The following is a 14,408-nucleotide window of genomic DNA, read 5'->3' as shown; positions in this document are numbered from 1 at the left end:
CTTAATCTCTCTTGGTAAAGAGAATGCACCAAAGGGATTTCTTCAGTTACTTCAAACATAGCACCCTGTGGAATCTGCTCGAGAACATACTATGTCTAGGAGTGAGTTTTGTGATAGCCTCAGAATTCTTTGTGATACCTCAGGTGTTAACTTTTTACTTGTGTTATAATCCGAGTAGTAAAAGTTTTTGTGGGAAACTTTGTCCCTATGCAGAACAGTTGGACTGGATGTTCTGTTAATGGTGGTCTCATACACCTGGTCTTTGGGAAACACGGAGTCCATTCCACTTAATATTTGCATAGTTTAGAATTTTGGGAATCCAGGCCATGAATCTAAGTTTTAGTAGTCAATAGCTGATCCAGAGTATTCTGAGGATGTTGGTATATGCATATGTGTGTGCTGCTGATTAATAACCTGATTGATACCAGTCAGCTTGGAGGAGGGTTGATTTGTAGTTCCACTCTGCCAATATTGGTGAAAAGACATGGGATGGCCACAGAAAAACAAGAAATGGGAAAAAAAACCCAAAACAGGTAAAAGCTCAAGAGTGTTGAAGAGGCTATCTTCATGTGGAAGGATTGAATAACTTCTGTCTTTGTGTAGAAGAATCTTAAAATTAATATCAAATGTTGTTTTGGGGTCCTTCTAACCATTTTTTATACTTTTAATAGCTTATGGAAGTGACAGGAAAAAATCAGGATGAGTGTATAGTGGCCCTACACGACTGTAACGGAGATGTGAACAAGGCTATCAACACATTGCTGGAAGGGAATTCAGACACGGTAAGACTATGAAGTAATATTAATTGATTTGCAGTGCTAAGATTTATTTCCAGTTCCATATTGCATTTTAAATTTCACCTTGGGGGTGGGGGTGGAGGGGATTATGGGTGCCATTCCATATTTGTTTTAAGATCCAGAAAGAACACTAACCTAAAATGACTGTTTTTGTTATATATGGTTTTTTCATGAAGTCATAGAATCTGAAGACTTGAAAGAGAACTTGGTCATCTACTCCAGCCTTACACAGTTTCCAAAATTCTCTGGGCCTGTGGACATTTTCACCACCTGAAAAAATCTTCTCTTGGCTCCACTGCTCATGTTTCTTCATCTCAGTCGTCACCTCTTACTACTCCTTATATCTCTAGACTAACAGAAAACCAGGATTTGCTGGTATATCTATTTGCTTATGTGTGAATATTCTATAGACACATTTTCATGACAGTTTGACAGATATATAAAAGGGGAAAAGTTGGTGGTGGTTTTTTTATTTTTGTTTGATTTTTGGGTTTTTTTTTTTAAGCTTAGTAAAGTTTGAAGAAATGTGTAGGCACACTTGAGCTCATCTCTTGACTTAGGAAGGATGCAACTAAAGCCACACCAGGCGGTTGTCAGCCCTAATCTTTTGATTTCTACGTGGAGATTGCACAGTATTTCATTTGTATTTTTAAATTGAGGATTAAAACAAATAACGATTTAACTAAAAAAGGGTACAAAGATGAACACATCAAGAAGTGCCTTCCTTGTCAGTGTTCAGGCTTAATCAGGTTCCTATTTTTAGGGTCAAAACTGGCATTAGTTGTATAAAAATGAACTTCCATGACAAGTTCAAATGTAGAATGAGTATCTTTTTGTTTAATTCAAAACAAGGAGAATGAATTTTATTATTAAATAATTAGATACTTGGGAAAATATTTGCAGTATCTGTGGGTAAAATTCCATGCCAGGTAACACTGGTCCACATGATAAACTACCAAATATGTCAGTTTGTTGGGAAAATATATCATGTGAAGTGATGGAATAAAATTTGGATTAGCTTTTGTTTGCTGAGAGTCTTGTGTTTACTGGATTTTATAAAATATGGGGAATGTGTTTGCCTCATTGCTAATGAATTCAGTGTAGAATGGCTCTCTTGTTATTTTCAAAATGAACTGAAGGGCTTAACTTCCCTCTTTATAAAAAAATCATTGTGGACAAATGAAATATCTCTAAATTATTAATTGGAGGGTGCATTTTCTCTTTTTGTGGTCAAAGTAGGATGGGATACTCCTTTCTGTTGCCTTTTCTTTACCTCCAGTAGATTTCGTTCTTTATGTGGTAGTCAGGTGAATTTTTAAGTCTTAAAAGTTGAGTTCTCTCTTTGTGGTTTATTGAGTTTTAACTTCTCATTGGGACTGAACTCAAAGAAGGTGGTTCTGGCTGAATGTTAAATAAATAATGTTCCTTTTGTTAGCTTTTTAAGAAAATATTTATTTACTTTTAGAGAGAGGGGAAGGGAGGAAGAAAGTGATAGAGAGAAACTTCAGTGTGCTAGAGATACATGGATCTGTTGCCTTTCAGTTGCCCCCAACTGGGGACCTGGCCTGCAACCCCAGGCATATGCCCCGACTGGGAATTGGACTGGCAACCTCATTGTTTGCAGGCTGGTGCTCAGTGCACTGAGTCACACCAGCCAGGACTCGTGTTAACTCTTGAACCTAAAAACACAGTGGTAGCCAGATCAGGCTTGTTTTCTTCAAAGATCAAAAAATAGTAAATTAGTGCTTAAATCCAGGCATAAAAGATGTATGCTTGATTGGAGTTAAGAGGATTTAGGGGAAACGCAGAAGCATAGGGAAAGTCTTTGAGAGACCCTGTTTTGTTTACAATTAATCTGTGGTGCATCTTGACTTCCATATTACTTGCATATCTGTTACCTGGTTGTTGTCTGCAGCATGGCAACCAGCAGCAAATCTTGTCCTGTTGGCTAGCTTATACTTTGTGCCAAGGTCTCTTGAAGCAAAATTATTACTTTGCAAAAACATCAAGTGGAATTCTCTATGATATTTTAAAGATGAGTTTGTCTTTCTCATGTATAGTTGCTGTCACAAAGGAAAACATTGAATATGATCATAAGTGCCGAACTTTCTGTGTCATCACAATGCTGCTTGTTTGAGTGACAAAATAGTTCTGAAGTATCAATTCCTTGCATTAATGTACTTTGTTGTTGTTGTTACAACAACACATGTAGTTCCTGGCAATTATGAAGGGGTAGGAGAGTGATTCTGAATGATCTGGCCTGGAAAGCTGTTTTTCTAATTACTAAATGTGTTGTTTGGGAAAACCATTGCTATCAGAGTTTCTTCTGCCCTCCTATTGTATAAGTAGCCAAGTATACAGATGTCAAAGATTGACAGAAGTTCTGTTGAAAATGTTTTGTAATTGTTTCACTTTGAAAGCCTGTGTGCATGCTTGTAGACTCTTATGCAAATGTGCAGTATTCTCTTTAGCATTTACTGTGGTATAAAACCAGTTGCCCCATAAAGGTTCCTTTCCTGCTTTCCCTACAAAGTTCTTGTTAGATTATGTAGAATCCAGAAACCAAGATTTGCTTCAGGGTATCCTTTGCTCAATGAAATGGAGTATGATGCTTCTCTCTTTCAGATGTTTTGCATAGAAAGTCTATCCCTTTATAATGATTGAGTCTGGCAGTTTAAAGATATTTTAAATTGTACATATATGTACCTTGTGCCAACTCTACTGTGTTTAAATATTCTAGTACCTCTTTGTTAACCTAAGACGACAAGATTCTATCCTACATAGTTGTCTTGTTTATTTATATTAGTGAAGATAATAAATTGAGTTTGTATACTGGAATCTTTTGTTGGAATAAATACACTTTATTGTTTTCTTTAATTAAAAACAATGCAGAGAGATAAAAGCTTAAATCCAATTAAATATCTTTACTTAGATAACTATTTCTAACTTTCTTTAACATGTATACAAGCTTTTATTTGAACTAAAAAATGTAATTCTATTTTATATACTATTTGCTAAAAGCTTGCATCACTTATATCATGGATCTCTTTCTTTGTACACCTGGATGACTCTTAAAATGGCCACGTACGACTCCCTGTGTGGATATTCTAGAGTAGATAGCTTCTGAGCAAGATATTTGGGGAATTCCTGTCCCCTCCCTTCTTTCATTCTTCTCATCATTGTCTGTACACAATTGTCAGGTTATTTCCTCCGAATAAAGGCCTAGACATGGAATTGCTAGGTCAAGAGCTGAGAACTAATTGAAATTTGGATACTGTGCACAGTAGACTTCCAGGAAGGTTAGAATAGATGCATGTTTAACTAGAACTAAAATACCTGATTATTCTGCTCTAACTATTGGGTGTTAATTTTTAAAATCTTTATCAAACCTTAGAGGTGGAAAATTTGGTTTAATTTGTATTTTTTAACATCCCATCATTTTATATGTAATTAAATGTATGAGATCATCATAGAGTTATAGATAACAAAATTTTTTTTATTTTAAAAATGTTTTAAATCTAGCTCCCACTGTTATAGAAATAATTCAGCTATATTTCTAATTTTAGTTTAATTTCCAGTGCTTATGTTTATTTGGATATACAATGTTAGTAATTTTCTGCGGGTTTTTTTAAAACCTAAAATAGTTATGTAAGGTAAATTATAGGAAAGTAAGTGGAAACAAATTGTTCAGCTTTGCAATTGCCAGTAACACACTGTGATTGATATTTTAATACTTACATTCACAAGAACATAGTTACACTGATAAAAACTTAGTGTCTTGTTTTTTTCTTAGCAGTTTTTAAAGTAGGTTCACAGTTGTTCATATGGAAGATAATATAATAATTAATAAATAATATTATAAGAATAAACTCTGTGTTTTGTGTTTTCACAACTATAAATCTTCTTTTGCCCCAACCTGTATATGGTATGATTTGGTTTGGTATCACCATTCCAGGAGAGGTGGAGAAGAGAGGTTATATAAATAATTTAACTTCATAAGAACAGGTCTTTGAGTTTTAAATTTTGGGTACTTAACTTTAACCCTAAATTTTATTTGTTTACTGTTAAAGTTTTTTTGATGGTTACTTTGGATAACTGAATAGGGAAAGTTGTATTTTCTGAGATTTTAGGGCATCATACTGTGTAACTTTTTAATCTTGAAGCATCTATGTTTTTAATAGGTTTAAGTCCTGCTACTGAGGTGAGGTTGGCAGAGTGGGAACTTGGGGAAATGACATTTACTTTATTCTCATCAGCCTAGGAAAAGTCTTTCTGGTGGGACAACGTGTAGTTACATTGTCAACTCAGCTACTCACTGTAATCTTTTGTGCTCTGTATGGCAAAGAAGCTTAGCAAGAGGTTTGCTGTCTTTATCATTGGAAAGTAGAAGTATATGAAAAGAATTAAAATGGTAGGCAAGCAAGCTGCAAGGCATGGGAAATTAGGTTTAGAAGATATAACGTGCACACACTCTTGATAATTGTAGGCGCTTTGAGTGACAACTCGGAATAACAACTCTTATCTTTGGTAGACTTCATGGGAGACTGTAGGGGGGAAGAAGAAGAATTTTGGAAAAGAAAGTTCAGAAAACAAAGAGAATAGAGAGAAGAGGAGTGAGAGAGAAGCGAGTCGTGGGCGTGGAAACAACAACCGCAAAGGAAGAGGTGGCAACCGTGGGAGAGAATGTAAGTATGGACCTTCCCCCTCAAGTTTTTATGATGAAAATTTTTATACACATTGAAATTCTGAAAGAGTAGGCCAACAAATGCCTGCAAATCCACTTCCTCAATGTATCATTTGTTATTACAGTTAACACTTGGGCTCTAATGAACTTAGTTAACCTAGTAACTGATGCAATTTCATATCAGCGCTGACCTGTGCTGTAGGTAGGTAGTCTTGTGTATTAAGACTGCCTGCTGTTGTGAATGAAGTGCATCCTCTAATTTTAAAAGAGAATTTTCATTAACTGATAGATGAAGCTGTGTATTCTTCCCCACTTGTGGATACTCATGGTATAGGCAAAGGTTAAATTAAGTGGAAAGTTGCTGAATAGGGAAGATTTTCTTTGTACTTAACATTCGACTCAGGTTTTGACATCATTAACTGAAAGCAACAACCTGCTGTATAGACATACCAAAGTATCTAAATTATGAATGAGTAAAATGTAAATATTTAACATGTTACCTTGGAGACTTGCTAGGTTATTCCACGGATATTTATTATGTACCTACTGTGTAATCAGTACTCTTATAGGCATATAGCAATGAATAATATAGAAATCTTTGTCCTCCTAAAACCTACCTTTTAATGGAGGTAGAGTGAGATGTAACAATAAAGTTGAAAAGTAACATTTCATATTAATATATTTTAATGATGTTATGTAGAAATTATACTGTGGTGAAAAACAAAGGCAGAGAGATGAGGATTGCAGGGAGGGGGTGTGGTGAATTTAAGTGGAATAGTCACCAAGAAAGGCCTCACTTACAATTCATAGGAGTTAGTCCCTGAAAGAGATGAAAGGAACAAGCTGTGCCAATGTCCCTCATAAAATGTCTGTGTTATCTAGAATCATTAATGCTGTTACAGATACGAGGAGAAGAAAAGACTATGTTGGCATCTTCTGGACAGTATCCAGTAAAAACCTGTCTCTAACACTAATTTCTACAATAATTTAATATTTCCTTGGTGGTGGTGGTGGTGTTGTATGCCTTTGCAGAACTTACACCTAACCAGTGAGCAAATGTGTTGTGTATTGCATAGTTGAATAACGAAAGTGGCTTTTTGAAGCAAATCTTACTTTAGGGGAGGGCAAGTCCAAATAGAAAAAAGAAAAAGTGGTATGTCATTTAAATTTCTTTTTAGAATTTTCACCTATGAATTAGTAAGGAAATGTGTTACCACTCAGTTTTCGAGCCATTTTTGTTTGGTTTTGCTTTCTCCTCTTTTTGAACCCTTTAGTTAAATTTTAGCCTTTCAACAAAAGACTATTGTTCTTGCCTTTAATAGCTATCTGGTATGATTACGTATAAGAGGTGCTTTTTAATTTCTTAGTTAGAGGCGAAGAGAATGGAATTGATTGCAGTCAAGGAGACAAGCCTTCAGACCGTGGCAAGCGAGCCCGTAGTAGAGGTAAGACAATAAGGGGGAAGGGGATGCTTGTGACCAGAAAAAGGAGGCAGGCTGTTCGCTATACGAGGCACTGACTAAGACATGGCAGTGTATTTTGAAAGAATGGTTCATCTTCTGAAATCTTTTGATTTGTTTACTGATGTCTATATGAAGTGTATGTAATTGGATTATGTAATTTTGAGGAAACAGTTGGTTATTTTCAAATGAGTGATGAAGACCCTTTATATGAATAATTTAAAATTTGAAGTTCTGACCAAATGTCATTATTAATTCCCCTATGTTGGACTTGAAGAAATGTATTTTAGCCCCGACTGGTGTGGCTCAGTTGGTTGAGTGTCATCCTGCAAAGCTAAAGGTTACCAGTTTGATTCCTGGTGAGGGTGTATGCCTGGGTTGTAGCCTGGAGTTCTGGTTGGGGCACGTATGAGAGGCAAGGATAGATGTTTCACACATTGATGTTTCTCTCCTTCTCTTTCTCCCACACTTCCCCTTTATCTAAAAATAAATAAAATTTTTAAAAAAGGAAAAAAAGAAGAAATGTATTTTGGCACTGGTCAGGTGGTTCAGTTGCCTGGAGTGTCATCCTGATATGCCATTGTTGTGGGTTCAATCCCCAGCCAGGCACTTAGAAGAATCAGTCAATGAATGCATAAATATGTAGAACAACAAATTGACATTTCTCTCTTTATCTCTCCCCTCTCCCCCTAAATCAGTTTTTTAAAAATTTTGAGGGGAAAAAAAGTGTTTTACCCACTGGTTTTAAAGTTGTTTGCCCATTGATTATCCCTTCCCCTTAACCATTTCCTGTTAGTGATCATTTCTTAACATTTATTAATTTGAGATGTCACTAAGCCACTTTAAGAATGTAGTTTCAGCCCTGACCAGGGTGGCTCAGTTGGTTGGGCGTTGTACTGCTGATCAAAAGAAAAGTTGCCCATTCTGTTTCTGGTTGGGGTACATGCTTGGGTTGTAGGTTTAGTCCCTGGTTGGGGCATGTATGAGAGGCAACTGGTTGATGTTTCTTTCTCACATCAGTGTTTCTCTCCCTCTTTTCCCACCCTTCCTCTCTTTCTAAAAATAAATAAATAAAATTTTAATCTTCATTTTAAAAAAGCAGTATAGTTTTGTATATCTTAAAGTTGTGACTGAATTTTCTCAGGATTACAAGTAATGTACAGGATTACACATGTAATAATGTGTAGACCCTGTTTTCATTCAGTGGAGGAGTTACCTGAATTGACTGACATTATATTTTATCCATTATTCAATGGTTAAATTGAATAATGGTTGTGACTCTTCTCCAAATGAGCATTTTATAGTGGCAGAATTTGTCAGAAATACTAAGTGTAGCAATAATGTAGGTTGTACTAGACCATCAATTCCCTTTGCTGATCACTCATCCTACAATACTTTACTAAACTTCCACTCTGGGGGCCAAAGGCAAATGATTTCCAGAGATAAGAAAAGGATAAATTAGCTGGGACTGAATTGATTCAATGAATTGAGCGCTGGCCTGAGAACCTAAAGGTCACTGGTTCAATTCCCTGTCCAGGCATATGCCTGGGTTGAGAGCCAGGTCCTCATTTGGGGGTGTTCAGGAAGCAACCAATTGATGTTCCCCTTGTACTAATTTGCCAAGCGTGGTCAAAATAAGATTAGAATTATCAAATAGATTTTAATTATAATTCTACTTTCTTGCCTTTTCTTTATTATGCCCAATTTTAAACAGACAAATGGAGAGAATAGTTAAGTGATCTCCATGTCCCCTCACTCTTATTCAACAATGCTTAAGGATTTTAGCCGTATTTACTTTGTCGCTGTTATTCCTTTCTTCTTTTCTCTGCAGAAACATTTGAAAGTATTGAATATATTTTTTGGGGTCACTTATCCTTAATTACTATGAAAAATGTAGACAGTTTCATATGTAACCATAATTCTATTTTCATATCTAAAAAAAATCAGAGTAAATTTTTGTTATACTCAAACCATACATAATTTCCCTGATTATTTATAAAATGTCTTTTCATAATTAATTTCTTTGAATCAGGATCCAGACAAGATCTGTACATTACATATTTTGATTCTCTTTAATCTGGAGTAGTTCTTCCCCGTCTTTTTATCTCCACTTTTTTCTGTCTACATTGATTTGTTGTCAGAACCATGTGATTTGTTCTACAGTATTTCATGTTTTACATTCTGCATTTGTGTTTTTGTTTCTTGTGGTGTCATTTAGCTTATTTTTCTAGCCCTCATATTTACTGTCATTTATCCTCAGTTTTTTAGGTAAGCGTAGGTGGTATTTGTTGAGTATTGTACAATATGTTGCATTGCACCAGAAGGTACTTTTATGTCTTCCTTTTATTTTTTTTTTAATGAGTTTATGTATTGGTGGTTTTAGAATTAGTGTAATTGCAATTCTTTTATTTTTAAAATATTTTTTTTAAAATTCATGTTTAGAGAGAGGGGAAAGGAAAGAGAAAGAGAGGGAGAGAAACATCAGTGTGTGGTTGCCTCTTGCATGCCCCCCACCGGGGACCCGGCGTGCAACCCAGGCATGTGCCCTGACTGGGAATTGAATTGACGACCTTCTGCTTTGTGTAATGACACCCCACCAAGTGAGCTATACTGGTTAGGGCCATATCTAGTTTTTTATTTTTTATTTTTTTTAAAGATTACAGTACTACAACATACATAATTCCACATTGCAATTTTCTTTGTGACAAGAATAGTTTGCCAGAGGAATTGTTGGACCTTACTTTGTCTCTCAGATGTTGAGGGCTGTAGCTAGGCCGGCTATCACTTTATCTTTGGTAACATGGTTTTTGTGGTATTTACCTAAAGTGTTAGAATTACCTAATTCTGGAATGTTTTTCTCTCTGTGAGTTGGCCATAATGGAACAAATAATAGACAGATAACATTTACTATGAGTGTTTGGTTGTGTGGTAGGCATTTTGCTGGTAATTTACATGGATTTTCTTTTAATTTGTCAGTAAAAACCCATTGAGGATTGTTGTTGTTATTCTCATTTTACAGATTACAGAGGGGACCAGATTATTTACTCAGGTTTGAACTATTGGATTGGCCAAAAAGTCTGTTTAGCTTTTTCCATAAAGTAAAAGACACATTTTTCATTTTCACCAATAACTTTATTGATTTGGATATTTTGAGTATGTCGGCTATCTTCCCCATGGTAGAACATTGAGATTGTTCTCAATTAATGTCTTGACTTGATTGCTATCAACTTCAACTGGTCTACCTGACCTTGGAGCAGCATCCAGCGAGAAATCTATAGCATGAAACTTTGCAAACCACATTTGACAGGTTTGATCTGTCATAGCACCTTCTCCATGAACTACACAAACCCTTTTTGTTTTGCATTTGAGTTGTTTTTACCTTTCTTGAAATAATAAAACATAATATACTGAAGATGTGTTATTTTCTTCCATCTTCAGGATTAAAGTGGCCCCTGAATGTAAAATTCAGGATTAAAAATTCACCAGTTTTGATGTTTTTAAATGTGCACTGACATGATAGCTGTGCCAATATAATTTTTTTAAAGATTTTACTTATTTTTAGAGAGGGAAGGGAGGAAAAAAGAGAGAGAGAAACATCAATGTATGGTTACTGGGGGTCCTAGCCTGCAACCCAGGCATGTATCCTGACTGGGAATCGAACCTGTGACACTTTGGTTCGTAGCCTGCACTCAATCCACTGAGCTATGCCAGCCAAGGCACTGCCCCAATATAATTTAACAAAACTGTTTTGAATGGAGTTAAAAACAACTAAGCACTACTAGGACAACTTGCAGGGAAACCGAATGAACTTTTTGGCCAGCCCAATAGTTCTATCTTATTCTGGAACCAGGGTTCTTCAGGGAGTCAGAGTGGGTAGTAGGTGGTTGTCTGCCTTGTTGCCACCTTCCTTTCTCAAGGATGACAAACTTCTTAATATTAGAGGTGCAGGTAAATAGCTTTCTGTTATGAAAACTGGAAGGACTTAACTAGTGGGTAGTCCTGAAACAAAGTCGTTGGGGACTATTGAATAGTTTATGAGAGACTAGATTGATAGGAGCAAAACCAAGTAAAATCGTAATTAGGGATGACATGGGCTTGCATTAAGGTCCCTAATTTAAGCGTGTTTACTTTTAAGAAAGGCTGTAAAGTGATGAGTAAGGAACTCAGATTGACTCTTTATAAACCCAGTTAGACTTAAAAAAAAATCTGCCCACCCTCCCCTACATATAAATAAACTTACAGAGATACAATTTTTACTGACAATACCTATATTTAAATATATTTAAACAGGCTATTGTAGGGTATTAGTTTGTGTCTGGAGATTTCTTTAAATCACTCAGTAATCCAAAGCCAGTATGGGACAAGAGAGGGGGAAAATATGTATATAGTACCCAGTATGCACAAAACCACAATTTTTTTGCTCAGTGAATATTAGTAAAGTCCAGTTTGATAGTAAGTGAATACTGGTTCAAGAGTAATAGTTTACATCACTTTCGTAATCAAAAGAATAAATGTTCTTTTTTTACATAACATGTTCCTTCCCACAAGTTGGATTGGCAGTTATTTAATGTCCTAATTTAGTCTTGTAGTTTGTTGAATTAGCCTTAAAACAGTTGATCTCTTTCTAGTTAATTTTGATCTCTTGGGTAGTAGAAAAATTTTAAAGTGTATTTAAAAAACAAGTACATGCTTTTAAAAGCACGTACTTCAGGCCCTGACCAGGTAGCTCAGTTGGTTAGAGCATCATCCTGAAATGCCAAGGTTGTGGTTGATCCCTGGTCAAGGCATATACAAGAAACAACCAGTGAACATAAATAAGTGGAACGACCCCTCTCTCCCTTCTCTCTCTCAAATTAATGGATTAAAGTGTGTACTTTAAAAACAGTTTTTTAGGTCCATTGCATTTATTCTTTCATTGTGCGCTCCTGTTGCTGGCTTCATATTGGCTGTCTCTCATAATGCTAATCTACATTTGTGATCAAACCTGCTAACATTTTTAGAGTTGATAAAATTTCAGTAAGTCATGCTCTTCTCCCTCAACTTTTGCCTTATGTACATGGTGTTGGCTTAAAAATATTTAGAAATAGCATGGATTTAATATGCTAACCAATAATTTTTTTTATAATGTGTGTTAAGATGTGATAATCCCTATTACTCAAAAAATCACACATATCATAATATGGGAGTGTGTTTAATAGCATCAAAAATATGTACTGTAGTACATACTTTTGAAATGAAATAAAATCAAGTTCCCTTATATGCCTAGTTTTTCTCTACCTTCCCCTGAATGTTTGCTGTTTGCTTAGAGGACCAAGAATCAGTATGACACTTGTAACAATTTTTCCATAAATGAAGTTTGTGGAAAGGAATCTTGTGAGTTGGGTGTTTTGTGAGAAAACGACGACTCTTTGAAGAAGAGTGGCAGTTGTGCTGGGCTGTCTTCAGTGTTCTGGTCTTTGCTTTTTGAATACTAAGCTTGGTAGTTGGTGTGAAAACCTTTGGAACTTTATAAATGTTGACTATTCAGAGGTACTTGGCTATCAAATTGTGTCATGTAGCTGGTATTAAGTATTCACTGCTTAACTAGAAGTGTTCCTGAATTATAATAACTTAATCTTGAGGTTAGTTGAAGACCATGTTGAAAATCCATGAGATTTGGAGTGTTCTGCGTAAAGTTCTTTGTCATATGTCATGTACTAATCAGTAAAAACTAAGTATAATTCTGTGTTCCAGGAGCTGAAGCTGCTTACTATTGTGTGTATTTAGGAACATGTTTTTATAAAGAAAATTCCAAATTTACCATTGTCACACTAAGGATAGGAAGACAGTAAGGAAGATGGATGGTATCTATACTCTTTGGCTTTTAGGCTTTAGACCTCGAAGTGCCCACCTTGGAAGAGAAAGAAAACAGAAGGTAACAAAAAGAATAGAATGGTTGTTATTGGTGACTAAGTTTTACTGTGCCTCTTAAGTCAGGGCACTCACAGTATAATACCAATGTTATGTGCCTAATTGATCCTTAGCACTCTATTCTAGCTAGAAGAAATTGCTGTGGAATTTCTTTGTTTTAAGATTTCAGGAATACGTAAGAACTGGGGTGTCTTATGAGGGAAAGGTTTTTCTTTTCCAGGGTATTTGATCCTTGAGATCCTTCTGGCCTTAATGGGTTTCTTAGAGAAAGGGTCTTATCATGGGTGAATTCCACTACTGCACCTCTCAGTTTGTCCCTTTGAGAGTAAGGATTGAGTGACAGTACTTGTATTGGTTGCTTAGGAACATATTTAAAAATTAAAAGCTGATGAAAGACTGACTCTTGTTACAAATGGGACAGATTTATTGGTATAAAAACCCATCCTGCTGGGTAGCCAGTGAGTTGCAGAACCTGAATATAAATGGGAGTTGGGTTGATGAGTGCCAATAACTTGAGATACAGTTGATATGTTTACTTTGCTTTTATTTAGGCAAATAAAACTAAAAGAAGGAAAACTTAACAGACTAAGTAAAATCACCATAAAATTTTTGAAAAGTCATAAATGTCAAAGACGAAGTCTTTGTTTTACTTCATGTTTTTTTCTGGACTCTGTGGTAGTGGTTCATTTAATTTTCCCATTAGTAAACTAACAGTGAACAGGAGCAACATGCAAAGAATCAAAAGATATGGATCATTTGCGCTCAGTTGGTGAAAAATGGGAACTTAATTTTTCTAGTCAAAATCTTGAACAATAGCTTGATATAAAACCAGCTGTCGAGACCAAATTGTTTTTTGTCTTTATTCTTTGCTGGATCAATTGGCCCCTCTAGATAAGCTTATACAAGAGTGGGAAGGAGCCAGATTCAAGCTCAACCACTTGGAAAATTATTCCTATAGAGTATATCCTTTATAAGATGTTTGGGTATTGGAATTGAAGTTGAGAATTTGGCCAAGGAATTGGGTTAAGGCTGAAATGCTAGATATCAGGTAGATATGTTTGTTAGCAGGCCGTTTGATGGATTGTCCATGGTGAAAAGAAAGGCTCCTGGCTGTTGGCAGTCCTGCTTAGCTTTCCTAGGACTTTTCTGAAACACAACTCCAGGGTAGTAAAAATCCATTGGAAGGAGTGGATTGGCCATTTGTTTCATGATACAGGGGAAGCAGGAATTAAAATTGTTCTTTGAACCATTATTCTGAAAAGCGGGAAAGAGGTAAGCAGAGAGGAATTAACTATTTTATAGAGAATAGTGCATAGGTGCTGTTCTTTCTAGTCCATATCAGTGTATTTTAAAAAATAATTTTTTTATAAAGTATTCATATACTCTTGGGGCACAGGAGCCTTTCTAAAAAATTTTTTTAAAGATTTTATTTATTTATTTTTAGAGAGGGAAGGAAGGGAGGGAGGGGGAGAGAGAGAGAGAGGGAGAGGGAGAGAGGGAGAGAGAGAGGGAGAGAGAGAGAGAGAAACATCAATGTGCAGTTGCTGGGGGTCATGG

General features: G+C 35.8%; 1 protein-coding gene across 6 annotated transcripts in view; it reads left to right on the top strand.

Moving 5' to 3' along the window:
• The window catches only part of UBAP2 (ubiquitin associated protein 2), a 132,060-nt gene that overhangs the window by 49,633 nt on the left and 68,019 nt on the right, over window positions 1–14,408 (top strand). For all 6 annotated transcript variants that reach the window (XM_036021836.1, XM_028508164.2, XM_028508174.2 and 3 more), the window contains 3 exons: window positions 672–782; window positions 5,329–5,482; window positions 6,849–6,926. In XM_036021836.1, the coding sequence (XP_035877729.1) occupies window positions 672–782; window positions 5,329–5,482; window positions 6,849–6,926 (343 nt within the window). The remainder of the gene's footprint in view (window positions 1–671; window positions 783–5,328; window positions 5,483–6,848; window positions 6,927–14,408) is intronic.

The sequence above is a fragment of the Phyllostomus discolor genome, chromosome 3, assembly GCF_004126475.2.
Source record: "Phyllostomus discolor isolate MPI-MPIP mPhyDis1 chromosome 3, mPhyDis1.pri.v3, whole genome shotgun sequence".
NCBI classification, from domain to species: Eukaryota; Metazoa; Chordata; class Mammalia; order Chiroptera; family Phyllostomidae; genus Phyllostomus; species Phyllostomus discolor.
The sequence above is the reverse complement of the archived record's forward strand: the minus strand, read 5'-3'. Positions and strand labels throughout refer to the sequence as shown.